Source organism: Pogoniulus pusillus, chromosome 2 (genome assembly GCF_015220805.1).
Source record: "Pogoniulus pusillus isolate bPogPus1 chromosome 2, bPogPus1.pri, whole genome shotgun sequence".
Taxonomy (NCBI): Eukaryota; Metazoa; Chordata; class Aves; order Piciformes; family Lybiidae; genus Pogoniulus; species Pogoniulus pusillus.
In genome coordinates this window covers 2,045,929-2,069,841 of record NC_087265.1, presented here as the reverse complement: position 1 = coordinate 2,069,841, position 23,913 = coordinate 2,045,929, and the positions used below count along the sequence as shown (strand labels likewise).

General features: G+C 45.3%; 1 protein-coding gene across 1 annotated transcript in view; it reads right to left on the bottom strand.

Moving 5' to 3' along the window:
• The window catches only part of ARHGAP15 (Rho GTPase activating protein 15), a 409,331-nt gene that overhangs the window by 19,724 nt on the left and 365,694 nt on the right, over nt 1-23,913 (bottom strand). The window contains exon 12 of the mRNA XM_064154561.1: nt 15,907-16,012. Within this exon, the coding sequence (XP_064010631.1) occupies nt 15,907-16,012 (106 nt within the window). The remainder of the gene's footprint in view (nt 1-15,906; nt 16,013-23,913) is intronic.

Below are 23,913 nucleotides of genomic sequence, written 5' to 3'. Positions count from 1 at the left end.
TTGCACAGAGCTCTGTCCAGCCTGCCCTGCAATGTTTCTAGGGATGGGGCATCTACTTTTTTTTGGGTAACCTGTGCCAGTCTTTTGCCACCCTCAATGGAAAAAGAAATCTTCCTTAGATCTAGTCTAAATCTCCCCTATTTTAGTTTAAAGCCACCACCACTTGCCTTGTTGTGATAGGCTTGTCCTACTATAAAGATTGTCACCATCTTCCTGATAGGCTCCTCTCTAAGTCTTGAAATGCCACACAATAAATATGGTCTCCCTGGAGCCTTCTCTGTTCCAGCTCTTCTTTTGTGGCTCTCCTCTGAACCCTGTCCAACAGGTTCACCTCTTTCTTGTGCTGAGGACTCCAGAACTGGACACGACACTCAGAGCTGCAGAGAAGCATTTCTGATAGTGGCCACCTTGCCAACAGGTACGTCCCTTTATGACCTCCTTTGGTGCTCTTGGAGATGAAGCATTAGTGCTTCACATGTGATATATTTTCATTGCTCTGTGTTCTCAAAGACCAGTGACACTGCACTGCCTGGTTCTCAGATCAGACTAAGTTCAGGATGTTGGGGCTTTTTTTTGGTAGGTACTGCAGCGAATTTTACCTGCAACAGAGACTGTCCAACTTGAAGTGAGAGGCTGTAGATGGATATACACAAGCTGAGAAAGTGCCCCTTTAGGAATCAAATGTTTTAGTTTCAGGATGCAAAACTCTATAAACTTAATTTAATATGAAGAGTGATGGAAACCTCTTAGTGAACTACCCAGGGAGGTTAAGCACTTCCCAACTGTTGTGAGCTGGTGAGATGCAAAACACATTCACCCAGACCTGCAATTTGTCCTGAGGTTTCTACCTCTGGGACACTGATTCCACAGCAGCTGCAATGACCTCTGTGGGATAGATGCTCTGGAGGAATGGAAAACTCATCCTTATGATGACACTTTTATGAGACAGTTATATGGAAACATATCTGGGTTGTCCTAGGAGGTGGTCTTAAGCTGACTCTTCCCACTGCTGACACAGCCTTACTGAAAAACCTCTCTGGACTGAAAGTTCTGTATGAGCAAACTGATGTTAGCAGCAAACTTTACTTACTGGAAAGCTTCCACATGCTATAGGGCTTGTCCCATATGCTCTACTCTACTGGAGTCTCCAAGATTGATGATGGTGTTTGGTGAGGTCCCAGACTTGTCAATATGAACGACAATGATCTGGGAGGTGGGAACAGTTTTAAGGCTGATGAAGTGCTATCCTGAGGTGCTTTGGTGAGGCCAAGCCTAGTGCTGACACAAAGAACATGGTGCTAAAGGTTTGCACTTTGTCCGTGAAGGTGCTGGGAGAGGTACAGGAGACAGATGGGTAAGATCTGTGAAAACCCAGAGCTTTTCTTGGCTCATCTCCACGGCAAGGGATCCACTTGCAGAACGCTGCAGGAAATCTCTGGAGAGGTGGGCAGGAAAAGCACTGGCTTGGAGGAGGTAACCAGTGGCACCTGGTGGGGCAGGGGAGGAGGCAAGCTGTCTTGGAGCTGGCTGGGGTTAGCCTCTCCACAGATTCCTGCTCTTGCATTGCACCATAATGCTCAGGGCAGCAGAAGATAAATATTTTCCGTTCAGCAACATCTTGCTGTATTTTCATCTAGCTCTGTAATTTTAATTACAAAGCCAACATAACCTGTATCAAATTATGATTTTGTTAACATATTGAAGGAGGACGAGAGAAATAAATACCAGATTTTTTTATCCTGCACAGGCACATGAAGGTAGAGTTAAAAAAATCTGGTTCCCTTGACCACATTGTCATAATATGCATATAGAGCTGCTTATTGAATCCAGCCTGCCTAGACGACAGAAAGAACACTGGCTCCATACCATCACAATGCATGCCCACAACAAAGAGGAGGAAAGAACAGGCTCTTTCATTGTGTGTTTCTAAGTATTACCAACAGAAGGGCTAAAAAACATTACCTCTGTCTGAAGTGTATCTTATATATCCATGCATAAGTTATTAACTGGGCTCCCTCAGCACAGTTGCTGAAAATATTAATATATTCAAATTGTATTCTAGCTACTGCAAAAAAAAAAAAAAAAAAAAAAAAAAAGCCAGTAGATCAGACAAATGTATTAAAATCTCTTCAGACAAAAGGAGTCATGTTATTTATAAAGTTCCTTCCCTCCTCCCCTCACTGGAACACAAACCTTCATTGTATAGAATATGTGGGAGTGCAAGACGATCCTTAGATGTCAAAATGTGGCTTAAAGTTTGAATGCAATGGTAAAACAGGGATGCTCTCATGCTTGCCACAAGCAAATTGTCACTGGTATTATGTAACTTGGGCTATTCATAAAGTATAAAAGATGGGAAGAATGAGAGGTGGCTGCCAAACACCATGGGCCAAATTGCACTAATGGGCTGGGAATTGCAGATCCTGTGGCACTGGGATTTGCACTCCTTGGTGCTCAGGCAGCTCCTCTGTCTTAAGTTAGAGTGAGATAAAGGCTTTTTTTTTTCCTTTTGGAGTTTGTCAGTTCAGGCTATAAGGCAGCAAAATAGTGATGAGTGGCTTCTGCAATCCTGCTTGCTTGCTCTTGTCTCTGGCAAAGTGGGATGGAAGTTCCCTCGTTGCTTCAGGACATGGTTTTGAGCATCTCCCAAACGAAGAGAGACTGAGAAACTTGAGGGTATTTAGTCTGGAGAAGAGAAGGCTGAGAGGAGACCTGATCAATGTGTACAAATATCTGAGGGGTGGGTGTCAAGTGCCTGGGGCACTCCTCAGTGTTCAGCAGCAATAAGACAAGGAGCAACAGCTACAAACTGCAACAGAGAAGGTTTCAGCTCAACATGAAGTGAGGGTGACAGAGCACTGAAACAGGCTGCCCAGAGAGGTTGTGGAGTGTCCTCCTCTGGAGACTTTCAAAACCTGCCTGGATGCATTCCTGTGTGAACTATCCTGGGTGAAGCTGCCTTGGCAGGGAGGTTGGACTTGATGAGACCAGAGAGATGGTGGAGTCACCTGTCCCTGGAGGTGTTAAAAAAAAACCTGGGTGAGGCAGTTAGTGCCAAGGTCTGGTTGACTGGCTAGGGCTGAGTGCTAGGTTGGGCTGGATGAGCTTGGAGGTCTCTTCCAACCTGGTTGATTCTATGATTCTATGATCTCTGGAGGTCACTTCCAACCTCTAAGGTTCAGTGATGCTGTGATTCTGTTTTGTACAGAGTGGTGGTCTAGGACATCAGCAAACATAGTTAGATGGCACCAGCAATGCAGCCTGGAAAGGGAAGCACTGCTCTCAGATTTGGTGGTCTTGAATTTTTCCTGTCATCCAGCATGCAGGGTACCACATCCCTGAGCTGAGACCCTGCTCCTCACTCAGAGAGTTAACAATGGAAGACCAATATTGAGGCAGAAGGCCTTGTCTGTGAACACCAGCTAATCACTTGTAGATACTTTCCTTTAGTCCAGCCTTCAGCAGTAATGTATATCTGATAAAACAGGCACTGCACAGATTGAAATTGCCACTGATGGTTGTCAGATTGAAACTGGCACTGATGGTTGTGCCAATGCAGGGGCAACAACCAAACTAGGTGTTTGTCCACCACTGGTTCCCCTCCCTCTTCCTTTTAAAAGTAAAATGAGATTTTTTTGTTTTAATTATATTTTTTTTCACAGCCTGAAACAATTGTTCAGGCAGAGATACTGGTTTAACTCATTATGAATTATTAGTGGAAAAGTGGGTCTCAGAAGTATGCTACATCTGAACTATTTCTCGCCACTTGAACATGTGCCGGCCAGAGCTGGCCCTGTTCTACCAGTCACTGGGAACAAACACTTCACATTCACAGATGCTCCTAATTTGGTGTGGTTTGGAGTGTAATTTAGATCAAACGTGGCCATGTAAATGAGTCAGGGTTTCTTAATTAGGTGCCTCTAAAGAAAAGAACAAAACCCAACTTGGACCACATCAGTAGGTGTGGGTGTGGTGCCCACAGTACTGGAATCTTTCCTGTAGATGAAGCGGAGTTTTGTTCAGGCATGGTATAGGTTTTTCTTCCCCTAATTTTTTTTCTTTCCTTTATATCCTCCTTTTTTTCCCCCCTCCTTTTTCTCTTTCTCTCTCTCTCATTTTTTATTTTTCTAAAGCACAACAATAAATCTGCAGATGGCATAGACATAAAGACGCTACTTCAGAGGAGCTGTCTCAAATGCTGTCTCTTTGGCAAATGCCTTAAAGTAGGTCACTCTGCTGTGATTTAGGTTTACATTTCATCGCCAGCTTTTTGTTCACATTACAAGGAGGGTGCATTCCAGCCCACAGATTGCCTCTCCATTTCTTTCTTAGATTGGTTGTTACTCAAAGGACTTTGTAGATCTTCCTCAGGAAAAGGCCAAGGCTCTGTCAGAGCTACCACCCATGCACTTGACCACAAAAAGAGAGATGCCTGAAGGTGGTAACCTGCAGCCGTTGGAATGTGGAGTACAATTGACAGCAAAAGGGGAAAAAAATCATAGAATCATAGAATTAACCTGGTTGGAAGAGACCTCCAAGCTCATCTAGTCCAACCTAGCACCCAGTCCTATCCAGTCAACCAGACCATGGCACTAAGTGCCTCATCCAGGCTTTTCCTGAACACCCCCAGGGATGGTGACTCCATCACCTCTCTGGGCAGCCCATTCCAATGGCAAATCAGAGAGAGTCTCTGTGAAGAACTTCCTCCTAACACCCAGATGAAAGAAGATAATTCATTGATTCTCTTAACAAGAGGAGGGTTTTGAAATGACTTTTACATCTTTTGTAAATTGTGAGACACCATCTAATATCCTTTCAGAAGTCTGAGAGAGCATAGCCCCTGTTGTCCAGGTGTTTGCTTTTACTTTCTTTTGTACGCTTGCATTTCACAGCTCACCAAACAAACAAATGAACAGAAAAAGGAAGGGAAAGTCATCAGGGTCCTGCTTCTCCATCAAAGTGCTGGGGGATTTACATGCCAAACTCCCACCAGCCTTAATGAATTACCTGCATAAATTCCCTTTCAATCGATAGTAGAATAGTTCCTATTGTGTTATAGTAATTATTTAGCACAGGGCGTTGACATTTTGGCATTAAAGTCTTTTTCTTTCTTTCTTTTTTTTTTTGTTCTGTTTTGTTGTTTGGGTTGGTTGTTGCTTTTTAATTTAAGTTCCAATGAATATCTTTAGAAACTTCAAGGCTTTATTTATTTTACAGCTATGTTTGTTTTTTTTCTTTTGAGACAAATCCCCTATCTTTAGAGAGAAAAATGATAAGCATTGCAATTTTACCCTTTGACAACCTGGTCTTGGACATTAATGTGCTAAAGCCCAATCTTCCAAAATGGAAAAGAATAAAACAGAAAATGGGGGTGGGGGGGAAGAGGCATTTTGTAATGAATTGAGCATTCTTAATTTTCATCAACCAAAAAACATTCGAGTTGAAAAGACCGCTAACCCCGAGCAATATTAAGAGGTTACAAAATCACATAAATTAACTCTGCCAGTGACTTTACTCAGCCTTATGCGAGTGCAAACCAGAAGCAGGGCTCTCACATGGCCCTGATTAAGCAAAGAGTACTTAGCAGTAAGCAGCCTTGCCAAGATGTGTTGGCCATATGCACCCGTACGCCCACAGTGCCTATATGCACATGGGCAAGCCTTCAAAGGCATGGGGGCTTGGGGTGGGGGATGAGGAAGTAAGCAGAGAGTGGAAGTGAGAAGTGTTCACTGTGTCATCATGGGCAACTGCCTTACCCTCCTCATTTCTCACTTTCTCCATCTACACAGCTAGGAGAATAGCAGTGTCACCCAGAATCACAGCATGGTAGAGGTTGGAAGGAACCTCCAAAGCTCACTCAGTCCAATCCCCCCCTGCCAGAGCAGCATCACCCAGGGCAGGTCACTCAGAAATGTAACCAGGTGGGTTTTGATTGTCTCCAGAGAAGGAGACTCCACAACCTCTCTGGGCAGCCTGCTCCAGGGCTCCAACACCCTCACACTGAGAAAAGTTTTCCCTTCTGTTCCTGTGGCACCTCCAGCTTGCCCCCAGTGCCCCTTGTGCTGTCCTTGCCATCCCTGAGCAGAGCCTGGCTGTGTCCTCCCAACACTGCCCTGCACATCTTTATAGGCACAAACAAGGTCACCACCTCAGACGCCTCTTCTCCCCAGCTCCCTCAGCCTCTCCTCAGCAAGGAGATGTTCCACTGCCTTAATCTGACCTAAAATGGAAGTTAGGAGGTCTAACTAATGTTTGACAAGCTTTCTAGAGATGGTTTGATATTGAGTAAGGTGGGATGAAGAGTGGGAGCTCTGCCTGCAGTTGTGTACAGCACGCAGCAAGCTGATGGTGTTGCAGCCACACAGCCAACTCTACCATGAATATTTAATGGAAACTACAGTAATTCTTTTTATCCTGCTGTCATCTGCTGATACACCACTTCAGTACATTTGGAAGCTTGGTAGCACTGGAAGGTACCAAGTGTAATTATTTGCCTGGCTATTATGAAAATGAAGGTTCATCTTCCCAAATGGAAATGCAGGTGAAAATGTAGCTTTAGTTACTCATCGTTCTTTGGGGAGGAGGTGAACTTTGCAAACTTTTTTACTCCCAGAGAAAAGGAGGCTGAGGGGAGACCTTCTCCCTCTCTGCAGCTTCCAGAAAGGAGGTTGGGGCAAGGTGGGGGTCGATTTCTTCTCCCAAGGAACAAGCAACAGGGCAAGAAGAAACAGCCTCAAGTTGTGTCAGAGGAGGTTTAGGATAGACACTAGGAACAATCTCATCCCTGGAAGGGTTGTCAAGCCCTAGAGCAGACTACTTAGAAAAGTGACTCCTCAGTTCAAGAGGGACAGGGATCTGCTGGAGAGGATCCAGCAAAGAGATATGAGGATGATGAGGGGACTGGAGCACTGCCTGGTGAGGAGAGGCTGAGGGGCCTGGGGCTGCTTAGTCTGGAGAACAGAAGACTGAGAGGAGATTTAATAAGTGCTTATAAATATCTGAGGGCTGGGGGTCAGGAGTAGGGGGACAGGCTCTGCTCACTTGCTCCTTGTGATAAGACAAGGAGCAATGAATGGAAGCTGCAGCACAGGAGGTTCCAGCTCAACACAAGGGGGAACTTCTTGACTGTAAGGCTCACAGAACACTGGAAAAGGCTTCTCAGAGAGGCTGTGGAGTCTCCTTCTCTGGGGCTTTTCAAGGCCTGTCTGGATGTGTTCCTGTGTGTCCTGACCTAGATTGTATGGTCCTGCTCTGGCAGGAGGGTTGGACTCAATGAGAACCTCTGACATCCTGTGATCCTGTGGTGGGGTCCCCATCACTGAAGGGAGTTAAAAGCCATGCAGATGTAGTACTGAGGGTCATGGTTTAGTGGTGACCCAGCAGTGCTTGGTTCATGCTTAGACTCGATCTAGAAGGGTTCTTCTAGCTGAGGTGATTCTATGGGCATGGCTGCAGAGCTCGGTCTCATGTCCCCTCTGCCTCAAGTGGAAAAGAACAAAAAGGCTTTAGAGTGCTTCCAGAAGACTGGATTTCTTCCTTTGCCTTTAATCCAAAATCTATGATTGCTCCTGTCCTGAGCACACTTCTGCCTGATGCACATTTTCTTGTGTCAGATAATTTAGAAGGGAAGAGTTTAGTAGTCTGATGTGTACTTAGCTGAGAGAAAATGGGTTTGACTCTTCTCCTTCCCACAAAATCAGCCCCAGGAAGCTATGGTAAATGGGATAAGCATTGGCATTGCTCCAACTCGTGTCTAAAACTCTTCTACAGCTGAAACAGAGAGAAGCACGAGTGCAAGAGCATGTCTTGATACATCTTTTCCCTTCTCAAGCCAGAAAGTGATTAATTCATTTCACAGTAATCTTGAAATGCTCACCAGGGGTGCCTGAGTCTTTTAAGTCCCTGGCCAGTCACCTACTCAAGTGCAGCTGGGTATTGCTCCCCCTCACAATCCCACTAGCTGTAAGGGTAAGACTCAACTTTCCTCCCTGCTACTGTCCTGTGGTTGGAGAGAGAGATTGACTCATCAGTTGCCTGGCTCTAGAGAAAGGCCTTGATTTGAGAAATCATGTCAGCAATCAGTCTTTCTTGTGCCTTTAGGCAAGGGCTTCTGTGCTTCTGCACACTCTTGAACCTGGACAGTTTTCCTGAAGTGAACTTCAGGAAGTTCAAGAAGCCCAAGGGCAAGGTCCTGCAGGCAGCCCCAAGCACCAATATAGGCTGGGCAGGGACAGGCTTGAAGGCAGCCCTGAGGAGAGGGAGTTGGGGGTGCTGGTGGATGAGAAGCTCAGCCTGAGCTGTAAGTGTGCTCTGGCTGCCCAGAGAGCAACCAGAGCCTGGGCTGCAGCAAGAGCAGTGTGGGCAGCAGGATGAAAGAAGTGATCCTGCCCCTCTGCTCCACACTGCTGAGACCCCACCTGGAGTGCTGCATCCAGCTCTGGAGCCCCTGGGACAAGAGGGATATGGAGGTCCTGGAAGGTGTCCAGAGAAGGGCCACAAGTATGATCAGAGGGCTGGAGCTGCTCTGCTGTTAGGAGAGACTGAGGCAGTTGGGGCTGTGCAGTCTGAAGAGAAGGCTCCCAGGTGACCTTCTTGTGGCCTTTCAATATCTGAAAGGGGCTACAAGAAAGCTGGGGAGGGACTTTTTAGGCTGTCAGGTAGTGATAGGCCTGGAGGGAATGGAACAAAGCTGGAAATGGGGAGATTCAGCCTGGATGTTAGGAAGAAGTTGTTCATCATGAGGGTGGTGAGAGCCTGGAAGGGGTTGCCCAGGGAGGTGTTGGAAGCCTCATCCCTGGAGGTGTTTAAGGCCAGGCTGGATGAGGCTGTGGTCGGGGTTGGGTGTTTCTTTACTTGTTTTGTTTGTGATTTTCTTCCCCTTTTACTCAACTTCTACAGTTTTCTTCTTTTCCTTCTCTTAATAAAAAGCTTGTACAGTTCTTAACGTAATCTGTTCTTCTACTGTGGAAAAAAACCAGGTTCTCCAGAGCTTAGATTTAACATTGAAGCCTGCTTGCAAGTGCTGCTGTGACACACAGTTTACTAAGTGAAAGTCACGTCTGCTGCATCCTTCCTTCACCAGCTTTAAAGAAAATAAAACAGAACCCCAAGAGTCTGCAGACATCTCCTACTTCAAGTTACTACATGCCATACTATAACTTGCTTTACTGATTTCCCCTCAGAATTGTGGGTGCTGCTGCTGGACTTGTCATCACATTGTCATCGGGTCCTGGTGTGCAGGCTACTGTGGGCTTCTCTCTATCTGTGGCTTTTCCCCCCATACCCTCCCTTTTATTTTCTTTCCTTTTTAAATCTTGACTAGGTAGGAAGAAGTCTTTTTAGTCACATGTAGTTTGCAAAGCCCTGTGTTCTCCAGCTTGAAGCTGCCAAAGGTTGCAAGGTTGGGAGTGGGACATGTTTTGTTTGTCAAGGTTGGATGCTTTTGTCTGTTCATTGACCTATGAATGTGGGGGAAAGTTACTTTTTCAAAGCAACCAAAGCATGGATGCCTGAGAGCTTTGAGAGAAAACACAGCAATAGGAGTGGGTTTATCCATGGTGAAAAAAGAAGAAATGGGTAGATTCAGACTGGATGGTAGGAAGAGGTTCTTCAGCATGAGGGTGGTGAGAGCCTGGAAGGGGTTGCCCAGGAAGGTGGTGGAAGTCTCATCCCTAGAGATCATAGAATCAAGCAGATTGGAGAACACCTCCAAGCTCATCCAGTCCAACCTAGCACCCAGCCCTGGCCAATCAACCAGACCATGGCACTAAGTGCCCCAGCCAGGCTTTTCTTTAACATTTCCAGGGATGGCAACTCCACCACCTCCCTGGGCAGCCCATTCCAATGCCAATCACTCTCTCTGCCAATAACTTCCTCCTAACATCCAGCCTAGACCTGCCCTGGCACAGCTTCAGACTGTGTCCCCTTGTTCTGTTGCTGGTTGCCTGGCAGAAGAGCCCAACCCCACCTGGCTACAGCCTCCCTTCAGGTAGTTGTAGACATCAATGAGGTCTGCCCTGAGCCTCCTCTGCTGCAGGCTGCACACCCCCAGCTCCCTCAGCCTCTCCTCACAGGGCTGTGCTCCAGGCCCCTCCCCAGCCTTGCTGCCCCTCTCTGGACACTTTCCAGTACCTCAGCATCTCTCTTGAATTGAGTAGCCCAGAACTGGACACAGTGTTTAAGGCCAGGCTGGATGAGGCTCTGTCCAGTCTGATCTAGTGTGAGGTGTCCCTGCCCCTGGCAGGGGGGGTTGGAGCTGGATGATCCTGCGGTCCTGACTGACTCTATGATTCTACCCTTGGTGAAGAGCTTATTTCTAGTGAAATTGGTGCAAACAATTCCTAGCAAGAACGAAGAACTTGGGCGGGGGGGAAGGCAATCAGAAAGAAAATCACCATTCTCTCTCTGACAGGGCAGAAAGCCTGGACAGCATCTGAAAATATCTTGCTGTGCCACGTGCAGTGTGGGGGGCAAAATGGAGCAAAGTAAATGGAGTTTCTTGGATTTAAAGGTGAATCAAAAGGAATTGGCTTCTGCTCGGCCAAGGCAGCCAGAGAGGCCACAGTAACAGATCCACGTGATAAACCAAGAGGCAACTGCAGAGCTCCCCAGACAACTTGCCTGAAGTGCCTGCCAAGGAGGCAGATGCTACTGCTGGAAGAATATCTTCCACAGTTGGGCATCTGGGTTCAGTGCTTTCCACGTAAGGGAGAGGGCTGGGAGCGTCAGCCTGGTCCCTGTCTTCCCGTTTAATTATTTCCCCATCCGTGTTGTATGTCTGTAAATAACAGGCGAGATCCTGCCTGTGTGCAGCACAAGGAGAAGCAGGCAGAGGGGCTCCTGCCTCTGCTGTATCCCCTTCGAGGGGCGGCCACAACGACATGGAAAGCTTGGCTGCCCTGTGCTCCTGCCTGGTCAGATGTGAGGCAGCTCGGGTCTGGGAGTCGCAGAGCTGCTTTGCAGTGGCACGGAGCTCAACCTAATAAGCAGAGCAGGCTGAGATTCATTAATTTAACATTAATAAGCACAGCTTATTAGCTCAGGCACAGTGCTGTATAATGCAGGCACACAGCTTCTGGAGCAGAGCTGCGTCTGCCCTCGCCAGCTCGGACCCAGCCAAGGGTGCTCCTCTGCCCTACTGCATTTTGCATTCAGGAGGAAGGAGTATTTTGTGGTCGCCAGAGAAGCTTCTGTGCAAACAAAAGACCCTCCAGGTTTTTAGACTGCTGCTTTATTCTGGGTCTTTAAGTGACTCCACATTCTCGTGCCTCGGTTTCCCAGTGGGTGTGTAATAGCTACCTGAAGGATGCTGCTGTGAACGCAGGTGAGGTACTGATCACAAAATACTTGAAAAAGTGAAATGCTCCTTTTTTGCCTGGCTTGAATTCTACTTCAGTGAGCAGAAGTGCAGGTACAAATGATGATTTAGCAGACTGGGATCGCTTGTGCCCAGCTCACGTTTCTCCCTGAGTGATTTGATGCCTTGCGTGTGCCTGCGAAACAGGACCAGACAGGTCTGTCCATTTTGTCTGCTGCCTCTCATTAGCTTCCTCTGCTTGGGAGTAGAATTCACCTGTAGACAAGAAAGAGTCCTGGGGAACAGGGATGCTGTCCTCACAAATGCATGGGACAGCAGTCCAGAGGCTGTAGGGAGCAAGGCAGTATTTTCTGAAGATGCTCAAGCAGAGAAGGTTGTTTCCTGTGGCTCTTTATTTGTGAAAACCTCTACTCAGGCTGGGTTATTCTTTCACTTGTAAAATAGATTTGTTTGATTTACTCTTCTTCAGGGAAGAAGTATGAATAACCTAATAGTAATTGTGCTCAATAATTTTCAATGAGTCCTTGTAAAACAATTTCTTATGGTAATAGACTGACAAGAGCTATGTGGTCTGTCTGTTCAGCCCTGTATTTTGTCTCTTCTGCTTATAAGTAGAATAAATTTCATGCAAAGATGAGCAGGAGACATTGGTGGGTTGGGTTTTTTCCAGTCAAATGATAAAAAAAACCCCAAACCCCTCCAACTCAAACAATACCCAAACAAACAGGTATTGCAGCTCCAAGTTTTGCTCTTAATCCTCCTCCTGTGGGTTTCATACCCTGAACTGTGGCTCCTCACAACATCACAGGGCTTGGTTTAAGAAAGATATACAGCACTGGTGTTAATCCCTGCTGCCAGGCCTTTCGTGCAGACTCTCTCATCAGCTGCTTTGTCTGGGTTTCTGAAGGAGGACTCTTCTGAAGTGCATCTCAATTGTTATTCCTGCTTGATCTGGACCTGCTCCTGCAGGCTGGGCTGCCACAGAATGAAACTGCAGTGCAGCCTCGCTGCTGTCAGTGATGCAGGGGAAGTGTAGCCTTCTGCACAAAGGTTGGCTTCTCCTGCTGAGCTCCTGTGTGGCACTAAGGCACTTGCTCGCCTGGGCTGTACAGAAGCCACAGGCTTACACAGGCCCATAGCCCAGTTCTGCCTGCTCTCCACAGCCCTGGTCTCCTATTTGTCTGAGAGAGAGGAAAGAAAGGATCACAGACTCACAGGCTCACAGGATGTCAGGGGTTGGAAGGGACCCAAAGAGATCATTGAGTCCAACCCCCGTGCCAGAGAAGGATCATGCAATCTAGCTCAGGGCACAGAGCAACACAGACAGACAGGCCTTGAAAGGCTCCAGAGAAGGAGACTCCACAACCTCTCTGGGGAGCCCTATTCTTCCCTGAGGACATGTTAGTGTGTCAGACAAGGCTGACCTACAGGGAGGCCCAGAGGATGGCTCCCATAGTGCTCAAACTCTCAAATTATGGAATCACTGAATAGATCTGGGTGGAAGAGACCTCCAAGCTCACCCAGTCCAACCTAGCACCCAGCCCTTGCCAATCAACCAGACCATGGCACTAAGTGCCTCAGCCAGGCTTGGCTTCAACACCTCCAGGGACAGGGACTCCACCACCTCCCTGGGCAGCCCATTCCAATGCCAATCACTCTCTCTGCCAACAACTTCCTCCTAACATCCAGCCTAGACCTCCCCCGGCACAGCTTGAGACTGTGTCCCCTTGTTCTGTTGCAGGTTGCCTGGCAGAAGAGCCCAACCCCACCTGGCTACAGCCTCCCTTTATTGATTCCAACCTCTCTGCCAGATCAGGACCATAATCTAGTTCAATCTAATTGCAGAGTGTGCTATGGCCTCCCCTCAACCTCAGCTCCCTCAGGTACTCCCCAAGGACATGCTCCAGGCTCTTCACCAGCCTCATAGCCCTTCTAACAACTCACACACCACATCCTTCTGCCTTCCATACTTCTGTGCCACTGTCTTGTCCTCAGCTCTAGCTCCACTACGCCTTCTGCAATGACACTTGGGTTACAGGAGGTGCTTATTTAGGTAGCACAACGTCCAAGAGCTGCAGTCAAACCCAGGGCTGTGTACATCTGCATCACGAAGCACTGATGATATTTCAGTGTCCCTCCTTTAGCGTGGTCCCCCCCCTTTTAATTTCTTTTCTGCAAAGCACACCATCCTTGGGCCAGTTTTGCCAGTGATTCTACACATCCACAGCGGGAAACAATTGCTGTCCCAAACAGATTATGCTCTAGAAAGCCAAGGCAGACAAAGGAAGCATTATCATCATTTTGTAAACAAGGAAACAAGGCACAGAGAGATTAAGTGATTTACCCAAGGTCACCCAGAACATTTGGTCAAAGCCAAGAACTGAACCCATGTCTCCTGAGCCTCAATCAAGTGATTTAACTATCAGATCAAAGCCTTACTGTCTGTACCTGATATCTCTCCCCCAAGACATGCTAACAAAACTTTTTTCAGGTTAGGATCAATGCCACATATGGTGCAGTCAATTCTGTGCACGGCATCTCTGTGCTGACAGCCTGTACCCACTTCTTGCACTCAGGTTGTTCCCAGGAAATTATTTCCCTTATTATTCTTGCACTGGCAGTAATAAATTATCACCCTTCTCTAGAGAAGGAGAGGATGTTCACACACATCAGATGAGGACAGAGAAAACTGTTTCTTTTCTGCAAGGCCAAACTCAAGTCATTTTGTGGACTGTTTAAAATCCCTCCATGCTCCATGAGATGGGCACATTCCCACGAGTATCTAGAGCTTATTTTGGAGTTTCAGCTGGAAGCTGGAAAACAAGATAAAAGATCTACATCTCTTGCACATATATGGCAGGAGAATGCAGCAGACATGATCAGTATAAAGGCATCATTCATTAGAAGCTCAGAGTAGTCTTTATCTGGAGTCTTTATTACTCACTCACTGGGGTCATTATACCACTCATGGGATGAAATACTCCTCTGTGCACAACGATCCTAGATCCAGCTTAGTTCCTTCAGTTTTAATTGAGAAATAACTGTAGGAAGTGGCACTGGAGAGTCCCAACAGAAAGACAGCCATGAAGGGAGGAACAGAAGCCTGCCTTTCATGTCCTCCTATCTTGAGATCTACCACATTCAGCATATCAAAGTGCTGCAGGGTGGTTTCTGTTCCTGCCATGAAACTCAAGAAAATGCACAAGGTGAACATGAGATCCTAGGCTGACTTTGTGGGCTGATGTCTCTTGCAAATGTCTCTTTGAGGCCAGAGAGCAGCCATCAGAGAGAGACCTGGGGGTACTGGTTGACAGCCGACTGAACGTGAGCCAGCAGTGTGCCCAGGTGGGCAAGAAGGCCAATGGCATCCTGGCCTCCATCTGGAATAGTGTAGCCAGCAGGACCAAGGCAGTCCTTCTACCCCTGTGCTCAGCACTGCTCAGGCCGCACCTTGAGTGCTGTGTCCAGTTCTGGGCTACTCAATTCAAGAGAGATGTTGAGGTGCTGGAAAGTGTCCAGAGAAGGGCAGCAAGGTTGGGGAGGAGCCTGGAGCACAGCCCTGTGAAGAGAGGCTGAGGGAGCTGGGGGTGTGCAGCCTGCAGGAGAGGAGGCTCAGGGCAGACCTCATTGATGTCTACAACTACCTGCAGGGAGGCTGTAGCCAGGTGGGGTTGGGCTCTTCTGCCAGGCAACCAGGGACAGAACAAGGGGACACAGCCTCAAACTGCACCAGTGCAGGTTCGGGCTGGATGGTAGGAAGAAGTTCTTCTCAGCAAGAGTGATTTGCATTGGAATGGGCTGCCTAGGGAGGTGGTGTAGTCCCCATCCCTGGAGGTGTTTAAGAGGAGGCTGGATGGGGCACTTAGTGCCATGGCTTAGTTAATTAGGTGTTAGGTGATAGGTTGGACTCGATGATCTTGAAGTTCTTTTCCAACCTGATCAATTCTTTGATTCTGTGGAATGGATCTCAAAGAGTCTGGAAACCATAAAAGAATGCTACGGTGGAACCTCATGGTGTAATTTTGCTGCCTCTGTGATATCTCAGTGACATTAAGAGAGCAAAGTTGCTCTTCCACACCTCCCCTCAGAGTTTCTTAGCCGATCTGTGTTGTCGCACGCTTCCTCATAAGGTACAAGAGCTCATAATCTATCTCCTTGGATGAGCTTATTTCTACCATTACATGACTCCCTAAAGGACTCTGGAATGGCAGGGATCCTGGAGGTGAAAACACAGTGATGAAAAAGGTCTTTTGTTAGGGAAAGTCAAACCAAACTGAGCAAATTCACTACTGGGATGTGTTGGACTTGCCCGATTCAGTGCACCTGCAGCATAGCAATCCTCAAGTGTCTGACTGCATGGAAGAAACCAGAACTGCTCTTTTCTAGTAGAGGACAGAATTGTGCTTTTGCTTAGGCACACTGATTTCTTGAGCAGCATATGCATAGATACCATAAATCATCCTTAGCTTTGCCAAAGAGCATCATTATCTTTGGTATTTTGGATGAGATATCCAAGCGGATTTGGACACAGGACACCAATTTGTTTTGGGAACAATCAGCCAGCCTGTTAGTAGCACAGCTCTACTTACTTCTTTAGATGTTCAAAAAGCATTTTCATCGTGTCATAGTTGGGTCTGGGGAGTCTTTTCACAAGGCTTCTTATGGATTTGATGCGAGTGGTGTTGTCCTGGATTTCTGAGGGAGGGATAAAGGAAAAAAGAAAGGAGACAATCACCACATGAGTGACATATTAAGAAGTTCTTTTCCCCAGCAATGTATCTGCTACCTTAACCAGAAAGGCTGTCATTAATATATGGTTAAAAATAGAATCCCTCTTACCTTCTGTCACCTTCACAGGGAGCAAGAGTAACTGGTAAGGATTAAAAATTCACTGTTAATCTTAAGGAAGCATTTTCTGCTTCACTGAATTATGTTCTTGTGCTTTTCATTTATTTTATTAGACTATTAGCCTATCATCCCAAGCTAAACCACCTCTAATTAATAAAGGACCCTGGTCAGGCATTGGAACAGGCTGCCCAGGGAGGTGGTGGAGTCACCATCCCTGAAGGCGTTGAAGAAACGTGGGGACATGTCACCTGGGGCCACGGTGGTGCTAGGTCAGGGGTTGGACTTGATGACATTAGAGGCCTTTTCCAACCAAAACAACTCTGATTCTATGATCTGGAGTGGAATTCCATTTTGGAATGATATTTGCCCAACTGCATCTTCTATGATGGCTGCACTTCTTAGGTAGAATCATAAAATGGTTTAGGTTGGAAGGGACCTCGGTGCTCAGGATTCCAACCCCCTGCCATAGGCAGAGACACCTCCCACAAGAACAGGTTGTTCAAGGACTCATCCGACCTGGCCTTGAACACCTCCAGGGAGGTGGCGGATCAAAGATCACATTCTGTGCTCCTGTCCTCCACAGCCTCCCTGGGCAACCTGTGCCAGTGTCTCACTACCCTCACTGCAGAGAACTTCTTCCTAACATCTAGTTTGAATTTCCCCTCTTCCAATTTAAACCCATTCCTCCTCGTCCTGTCATTACAAGACCTTGTCAATAGTCCTTCTCCAGCTCTCCTGTAGCTCCCTTCAGATACTGGAAGGCCACTCCAAGGTCTCCTCAAAGCCTTCTTCAGGCTGCAAAGCCTCAACTCTCATAGTCTGTCCTTATAGCAGAGCTGCTGTAGCACTCTGAGCATCTTTGTGGGCTCCCCTAGATTCACTCCAACAGTTCCATGTTCTTCTTGAACCCCTGCAAGGCAAGGCAATCCTTGTTGTCCTATTTTCCCTCATCATAATTTAATGAGCCCCTTGTCCTTAACATTTGCACCTCATCATGTTTGAAAATCCAAAAGGATTTGCTGTTCTTTGACTTGTACTTTCTCATGATCACTTGTCAAGGAACCATTCAATTGCAGCTCTATTCTGCTACCTGTAACACCTCCCAGCCATAATATCTGCAGGAAAGAAGCAGATATTACATGATTAGTCACAAAGAAAGCAGCACTAAGCACTTTAGTCTCTCCTCTGAGGTGATAAGGACACTGCTACCCTTTTTGTTCAAGCTATACCTTCCTGTTTTGGCATAATGCAGAGCTTCGTGGGCAAGGTTTGACTGATACTTTCACTGATTTGGGTGAGATGTTGTAACTAAGTCTACAACTGTGCTTTCACTTAGGAGCAGATTAGATAAGGTGCCAGTAGGTCTGACGTAGGGAAAACATCTTGCATGCTACATGCCCCAGATAACCTGAGAATACTTTTCTGATCTTATCATCTATGATTTAATTAGCACTTAGCATTCCTCGTATATGTTCCTTTTTAATATTCATATTACCCTAGCACCCCGAGATCTCAAGCAGGACTCAATCCCAGTTGCAGGAGGTGCTGCATAAGCATTGGTGGGGATTTGTGCCTTTGTTTCTAAGGTTTCAACAAGAAAAAAAAAAAAAAAAAGAAAAGAAAAAAAAAAAAAGGAAAAAAATGTTTCAAGTGTAAAATTCATGCAACTGAGTTTAAAACATCCCCAAGCACAAATCCAGGCTGGGCAGGGAGTGGCTGGAGAGCAGCCCTGAGGAGAGAGATTTAGGGGTGCTGGTGGACCAGAAGCTCAACAGGAGTCAGCAGTGTGCACTTGCAGCCCAGAAAGCCAAGCAGAGCCTGGGCTGCAGCAGGAGAAGTGTGGCCAGCAGGGCCAGGGAGGTGATTCTCCCCCTCTGCTCTGCTCTGCTGAGACCCCACCTGGAGTACTGCATCCAGTTCTGGAGTCTCTGGGACAAGAGGGATGTGGAGATGCTGGAGAGTGTCCAGAGCAGGGCCAGGAGGATGCTCAGAGGGCTGCAGCAGCTCTGCTGTGAGCACAGACTGAAAGAGTTGGGGGATGTTCAGTCTGGAGAAGAGGAGGCTCCCAGGTGACCTTCTTGTGGCCTGCCAGGATCTGAAGGGGCTACAAAAAAGCTGGGGGGACACTTCTTAGGCTCTCAGGGAGTGACAGGAGTAGGGGGAATGGAGCAAAGCTGGAGGTGGGGAGATTAGGACTGGACGTGAGGAGGAAGTTTTTCAGTTTGAGAGTGGTGAGAGTCTGGAATGGGTTGCCCAGGGAGGTGGCTGAAGCCAGGCTGGCTGAGGCTGTGTGCAGCCTGCTCTAGGGTAGGGTGTCCCTGGCCAGGGCAGAGGGGTTGGGACTGGCTGATCCTTGTGCTCCCTTCCAACCCTGACTGATTCTGATTCTAAATTACTAAGGTAATATTTCTTCCTCACCATGTATTCTTAATTCCTGAGGAGAAGAATACTTCATCCACACAGATGTAGCTGTACATTATTTATAGTTTGGTCACGTTGAAGAGCTCAAAGCAGCGAATGCAGAGGTGGCGTTTGATGACATTCTGTGCTTCTGCAATCCACAACCTCCCCAGAGGTGTTCAAGGCCAGGTTGGATGAGGTTGTGGATGCTCCCTCAGTGATTTGGCAAGAAAAAGAGTCAGTGGGCTCATTAGAAGCAAAGTTATTAGGCCAAGCAAACAGGGTTCTTTCCAGGATTCTTTCCACTGCCATAGGTTGCCCAGGGAGGTTGTGGAGGACAGAAGCACAGAACGTGATCTTCGATCACGTTCTGTGCTTCTGTCCTCCACAACCTCCCTGAAGACGTTCAAGGTCAGGTTGGATGAGACCTTGAGCAACCTGTTCTAGTGGGATGTGTCCCTGCCTATGGCAGGGTGTTGAAACTGGCTGATCCTTGAGGTGCCTTCCAACCTAAACCATTCTATGATTCTAAGATGGGGAGGAGGAAGAAAGAAAAGACAGGCAACATGTGGCAACTTTAGTCAGCATTTCTGAAGCGGGAATGATAAACACCTCTGCCTGGCTCTGGCATTTATCAGTACTGAGATATTATTACCACATAGAGTCACAGCATGGTTACTGTTATCATCAAAAATAAAAAGCAGGAGAAAAGAGCCAGCTAATCTTAATGGTTTGTAAAGCCGTTACCTGCACCGCTCTGACATTTATCATGATCATTTTACCACATGAGTCCTACATTGCAAAGGTATTTTATCTGGAAGGGACATCACTATGAATTATTATTTGAGGCTAGGTAGAAAATTGTGTGTTGTAGATACCTTTTCTCATTATAAATCACAGTCACATTTCACCATTTCCCACACAAAGCTGCTGAGCCCAGGCTTTTTGCCATCAGGCTTTAGCCTCGCTCCCTTTTTATAGCTCCACGGAAAGATTGGGTCCTCTTTCATTAAAATGGTTGATGTTGGTGGGGTTTGGTTTATGTTATTGTGGTGTGTTGGGGTTTTTTTTTATAATGCTATATGCATGTTTAGTTTCTGCCCTACTATCAAAGAATTTGTTTTTTCCACTTGAGGAGCTGAGGAGGATAAACTGTTCATTTGTTTCATGAAAGCTTACTCTCACTCCAGTTTTCATGGCTGGGCTTGTCTTTACTCCTGACCTTGTTGATGGAAGATTTAACAGATCAGATGCAAGATCTTATGTTTCGTTTGCAATAGCTATGGATCTGCTTTATTTCTCTTAAAGCCTTCAGCCCCATTCCCTTAGATATTTTCCCCTCTTGGATTCCTCAGTAGAAAGATTTCATTTTTAGTTTAAGTTGTTTTTTTTTCTGGGGGGGTTGAGATTTTTCTCTTTATCTTGCTCAAAGGGAGGGAAGAAATCCTTGAGTAATTCTTAATTCATTCTTAAGTGAGTCTTAAATTCTTGCATAAATAGCTGTGAGGAAGGTAAAATAATTCTTAAATTCTTGCAGAAATAGCTATGGAGAAGGTAAAATTCTTTAATTCTTGCATAAATAGCTATGGGAAAGGTAAAATTCTTAAATTCTTCCATAAATAGCTATGGGAAAGGTAAAATTCTTAAATTCTTCTATAAATAGCTATGGAGAAGGTAAAATGATTCTTAAATTCTTTTAAAAATAGCTATAGGAAGGGCAAAATTCTTAAATTCTTCTATAAATAGCTATGGGAAAGGTAAAATAATTTTAAATTCTTTCATAAATGGCTATGGGGAAAGTGAAATTCATAAATTCTTTCATAAATAGCTATGGAGAAGGTAAAATGATTCTTTAATTCTTGCATAAATAGCTATGGGAAAGGTAAAATTCTTAAATTCTTTTATAAATAGCTATGGGAAAGGCAAAATTCTTAAACTCTTCTATAAATAGCTATGAAGAAGGTAAAATGATTCTTAAATTCTTGCATAAATAGCTGTGGGAAAGGTAAAATTCTTAAATTCTTTTATAAATAGCTATGGGAAAGGCAAAATTCTTAAAGTCTTCTATAAATAGCTATGGAGAAGGTAAAATAATTCTTAAATTATTGCATAAATAGCTGTGGGAAAGGTAAAATTCTTAAATTCTCACGTAAGTAGCTACAGGGAATGTAAAATTCTTACATTTTCTCACAAATAGCTATGGAGAAGGTAAAATGATTCTTAAATTCTTTCACAAGCAGCCATGGAGAAGGTAAAATAATTCTTAAGCTCTTTTACAAAGAGCTTTGGAGAAGGCATCCCCCTCCTTGCTCTGCATTCTGGAGCAAACACTCCAAAGAGCTGCTCACTCGCCCAGGTAAGTCTAGAAAATGACAGAGAACAATTTTGACAAAATGGATTAGGTTTTTTCCTTTCACACTTTATTTTGTTGTGAAAATCTGGGGGGAAAGATTCCTGTTGGGGCAGGTTAGAGTTTCTTTCCCCTGTGAAGATGCTTACCAAATTCAGAATGAGAGGGCAGCTAATCCTAAAAGCCAGGTGATCATTTTGGTGCAGCAAGACAGCCTGAAGTGAATCACAGATGGTTTTTACATGGTGTGTATTTTCCTACACCAGGTATTTAGAGTTTGAGTTAGTGTCTTCAAAAATAGGGCTGGCTCTCTTTAACAGAGCCAACCTGGTGAGATGCTCTCTTGTGTGTGTATCTCTAAATGAAGGGCGCATCGAAGGAGACTCAAACCCACTATTACATTACATAATATTATACAGATAGTAATATATATTACATACATATTACAGAAGGCCTTATAGAAAATGAGCTTTGGCTAAACATTTGAGCAGAGAAGCAACCATGGCCTGCCTGTGTCTGTAAAAATAGGTCTGGCTCCCTTTAACGGAGGCAAACAGGTGAGAGGCTCTCTTGTGTGTGCATCTCTAAATAAAGAGCACACCCAAGGAGACTCGAACCCACTATAATATTACATACTATTATACATATAATGATATATATTACATATATGTTACAGAAGGCCTTTTGAACATGAGCTTTGGCTAAACATTAGAGCAGAGAAGCAACCATGGCCTGCCTGTAACATTAACAGCATCTGGGGGTGGGAAATGAATGAAGAGAGTAACCTTTAGAGCTCCTGTCCATAAAGAATACTTAAGCAAACCCCAGCGAATTTTTCCTTTTAATCATTCATTTAAAATGGACATAGATGTTTACAAGGAGCCACTTTGTTTCAGAACAGGAAGTCCAAGGGTTTATCTCCAATAACTCCACGTTTGCTAGGGAGGGATGGATGGCTCTAACCTGACATGCATTCATTATTTCACAAGGTACTGGAGTCTGACCCGTGACCCTCCTCAGACCTGCTGCATTATTCATGTCCGACTTACTTTGTCTAGTTGTACTCTAGCACCCATTTCCCTTCACCAGGCTTGTGCATGTTTAATGTTAAACAGCATTTATGGCTCAGATTAATTCCTAATTTTATCACGAGCCATGCTTCCTTTTTATGCTCTCAAGCCTCACAGCTGAACTGCTGACAAAAAAAAACCCCAAACCACCAAATCACCCCACAGTGATTTACAATTCTGCATAAAATATCAAACTATTGATCTGCTGCCTGTGTTTTGGTGGTGGTGTTTTTTAGGCATGGTTCTGTCTGATTTTTCTTGCACCTTGTTTTGGGGTTTGCTGGGTTTATTTTTTTTTTCCTCTTTTTTTGGATAAGAGCTCTGCTGTGCTTAAAACGTCATACACTGTTGCTACAGCAAAATCTGGCTGCCAAGAGTTTCTCAACAATTCATGGCTGATTCAGCTGCTGAGAGAAAGACAGGTCTTGTCTGGGGCTTTTTTTTGGGGGGGGGAGGGTTTGGCTTTGGGTTTGCTTTTTGTTTTCTTTTGTTGTTGTTGTTGTTGTTTTTTTAAATCAGAACTAAGTGGTTGAGGTGGATTTTTGAGTGCTAATGAAATTGTGAGACTTATGGCGCTGGCTAGAGCCAGCCGTAGTGTGGGCAGACGCTCTGTGAGCTTCCCCACTGTGCTGCTGTGCAAGCATCCCTGCTGTTATGTTTGCTATAGTTTTAATGTCTGTGAAAAATTCCTGATGCAACTAAATTATGTTCTGCCCTCTTGTTTGTATAAATAAACACCCGACTTAGCCAATTCATCTTGCTCTTGCCCATTTTAGAAGCTTGCCCTGTCAGACGACGCTTAACCCCGGTCCCTGATAGCTTTGGTGTTATCAGGGAATGGAAACTTGCTCTGCTGGCTTGGTTTTATTTTCAGAGGCATCGACTGCCCCACATTCCACTTTCATTCAGTAAGGTTTTGTATTCTGGAAGTCACACTGGCTAAAATGCACAGATTTTTTGACATATGAGTATATAGATAAGTCGTTCACATCTCCCTTAATGTCAGGATATTTTGATGTTACTGTAGGCAACATAAGAGCCCCGATTTTAATCACTTTGCAAGCACACTCTGGCAATCGTTTTGTGCCAGATAGATTGTAAAATATTTCCTTGTTTTTAAGAGAAACAAACAAACAAACAAACCAAACCAAACCAAAAAATCTATATAAGAATTGTTGGAACTAAACTAATGCTTGCTATAAGGAAAATAAGCAATTTGTGATCCCAATTGATTTTACTTTGTTGCTTTTTTTTTTCCTTAAATCCATGCCTCAGAAATAGATGTTACAAAAGAAAATGAGAATTGCATGGAACATCTATATGGGGAACGTGATGGATTCGTCCTATGCGATATAAAGAAGTGGAGTTTGCAATGAATATTCATACAACTTTTGCCATGCCTTCAGCAAGACCTATGACAAGGAGCTTGCCACTCCTTGTCCCATTTAACAGAAAATATAGCTGGAATTAATGGGAAAAAGCAGCACCCACAAAAGTTAAACTTTAATGTATCAAACTCCAGGTGCCGGAGTTTGAGGGAAATAACCAATAATAGTCATTTTTAACATATTTGATGGGACTGATTATGCAATGTGCAACTCTAAATGGCTTATAGCACATTGTAGCATGGTTCCATCCCATTGGCTACAGTAGGGTGCAGGCAGATGGATGACAGTGACAAGGAGAGAAGTGCTTTTGCTTAGCCGTGCGTTAAGATGCCATCCAGAAGCTCTGTGCACTGCAGACACTTCATTAGGATGCCAGGATAATGGTAAACTACCACTCAGAGTGACACCCCATTTCCTGCTTACTGAGCTCTCCAACCTCGGCAGATGTCAACAATCTCACAGTGCTACAGAGCAGACCTAACTTTCCAGGCACTTTGACTCCAATTTTTTTCCCTTAACAGTGCCATACATTACATGCAA